At 62.3% G+C, this 774-nt stretch overlaps 1 protein-coding gene across 1 annotated transcript in view; it reads left to right on the top strand.

Moving 5' to 3' along the window:
* Positions 1 to 774, top strand: part of LOC119592748 (ADAMTS-like protein 5) — a gene marked incomplete at its 3' end in the record, with an annotated part of 89,191 nt that overhangs the window by 87,797 nt on the left and 620 nt on the right. The window contains 2 exon segments of the mRNA XM_037941683.1: positions 11 to 79; positions 269 to 774. Coding sequence (XP_037797611.1) covers positions 11 to 79; positions 269 to 714 — 515 coding nt within the window.

The raw sequence follows: 774 nt of genomic DNA, 5'->3' as shown, positions 1-774 counted from the left end.
GAACCCGAAGCGCCCTCCTCCTGCGGGCCCTGCGAGAGGCCGCGACGCGCCAAGCAGATGTTCTGCACCAGCGACTTCGGTGAGGCTGCGGGATGCGGTCCTGCCTTTGCCTTTTTTGTTAATGGCTTGCGAATTTTGGGAATCGTCATATACGATAACTAGTGATAAACAGTGGCAAAAGAAAAGAGAAAGTCGCAAGCAAATGCTTTGTAAGAAGCATCTCATCTACTGTGTTTGTCTGATCCCGTTTCCTCTTCTCCTGTTCCAGTGTCGCGTGTGGAGGTGATCAACAGCGAGCCGGTGGGCGGAGAGCGCCGCTACGAGGTCCTCGTGCACCAGTCCTACAAGAACACGGTGCCGCTCCTCCACAAGGAGTTCCTGTGGGTGGACAACAACTGCCTGTGCCCCAAGATGCGTCACGGGCGCTCCTATCTGGTCATGGGGTCAACGGAGGTCACACGGGGTCGCGAGGTGCGGCTCGTGCTTCGGAACGGCAGTTACGTGCGCCGCTACACGCCCCGGAACCTGGCTCGGATCCTGCGCGTCCGACACAACGAGATGCGCTTCTGCCGGCCGTGGCGGAGGGACCTACGCTTCCTGAGGCCGGAGGACAAGGCTCTCAACGCCACCGTCGCCAACGCCACCGCCGACGACGCCAGCGCCTCCTCGGCCTCGCCGGCAGGCGCTTCGGCCGTGCTGCTCGTGGGCACGTAACGCCCGACTCCCTCTTGCCGCCAGGCGAGGCCCAGGAGTTCCCGGAACCGCGACGCGAGA

This window comes from Penaeus monodon, chromosome 30, assembly GCF_015228065.2.
Source record: "Penaeus monodon isolate SGIC_2016 chromosome 30, NSTDA_Pmon_1, whole genome shotgun sequence".
In the NCBI taxonomy this organism is placed as follows: Eukaryota; Metazoa; Arthropoda; class Malacostraca; order Decapoda; family Penaeidae; genus Penaeus; species Penaeus monodon.
This window is presented reverse-complemented; position numbering and strand designations above follow the sequence as displayed.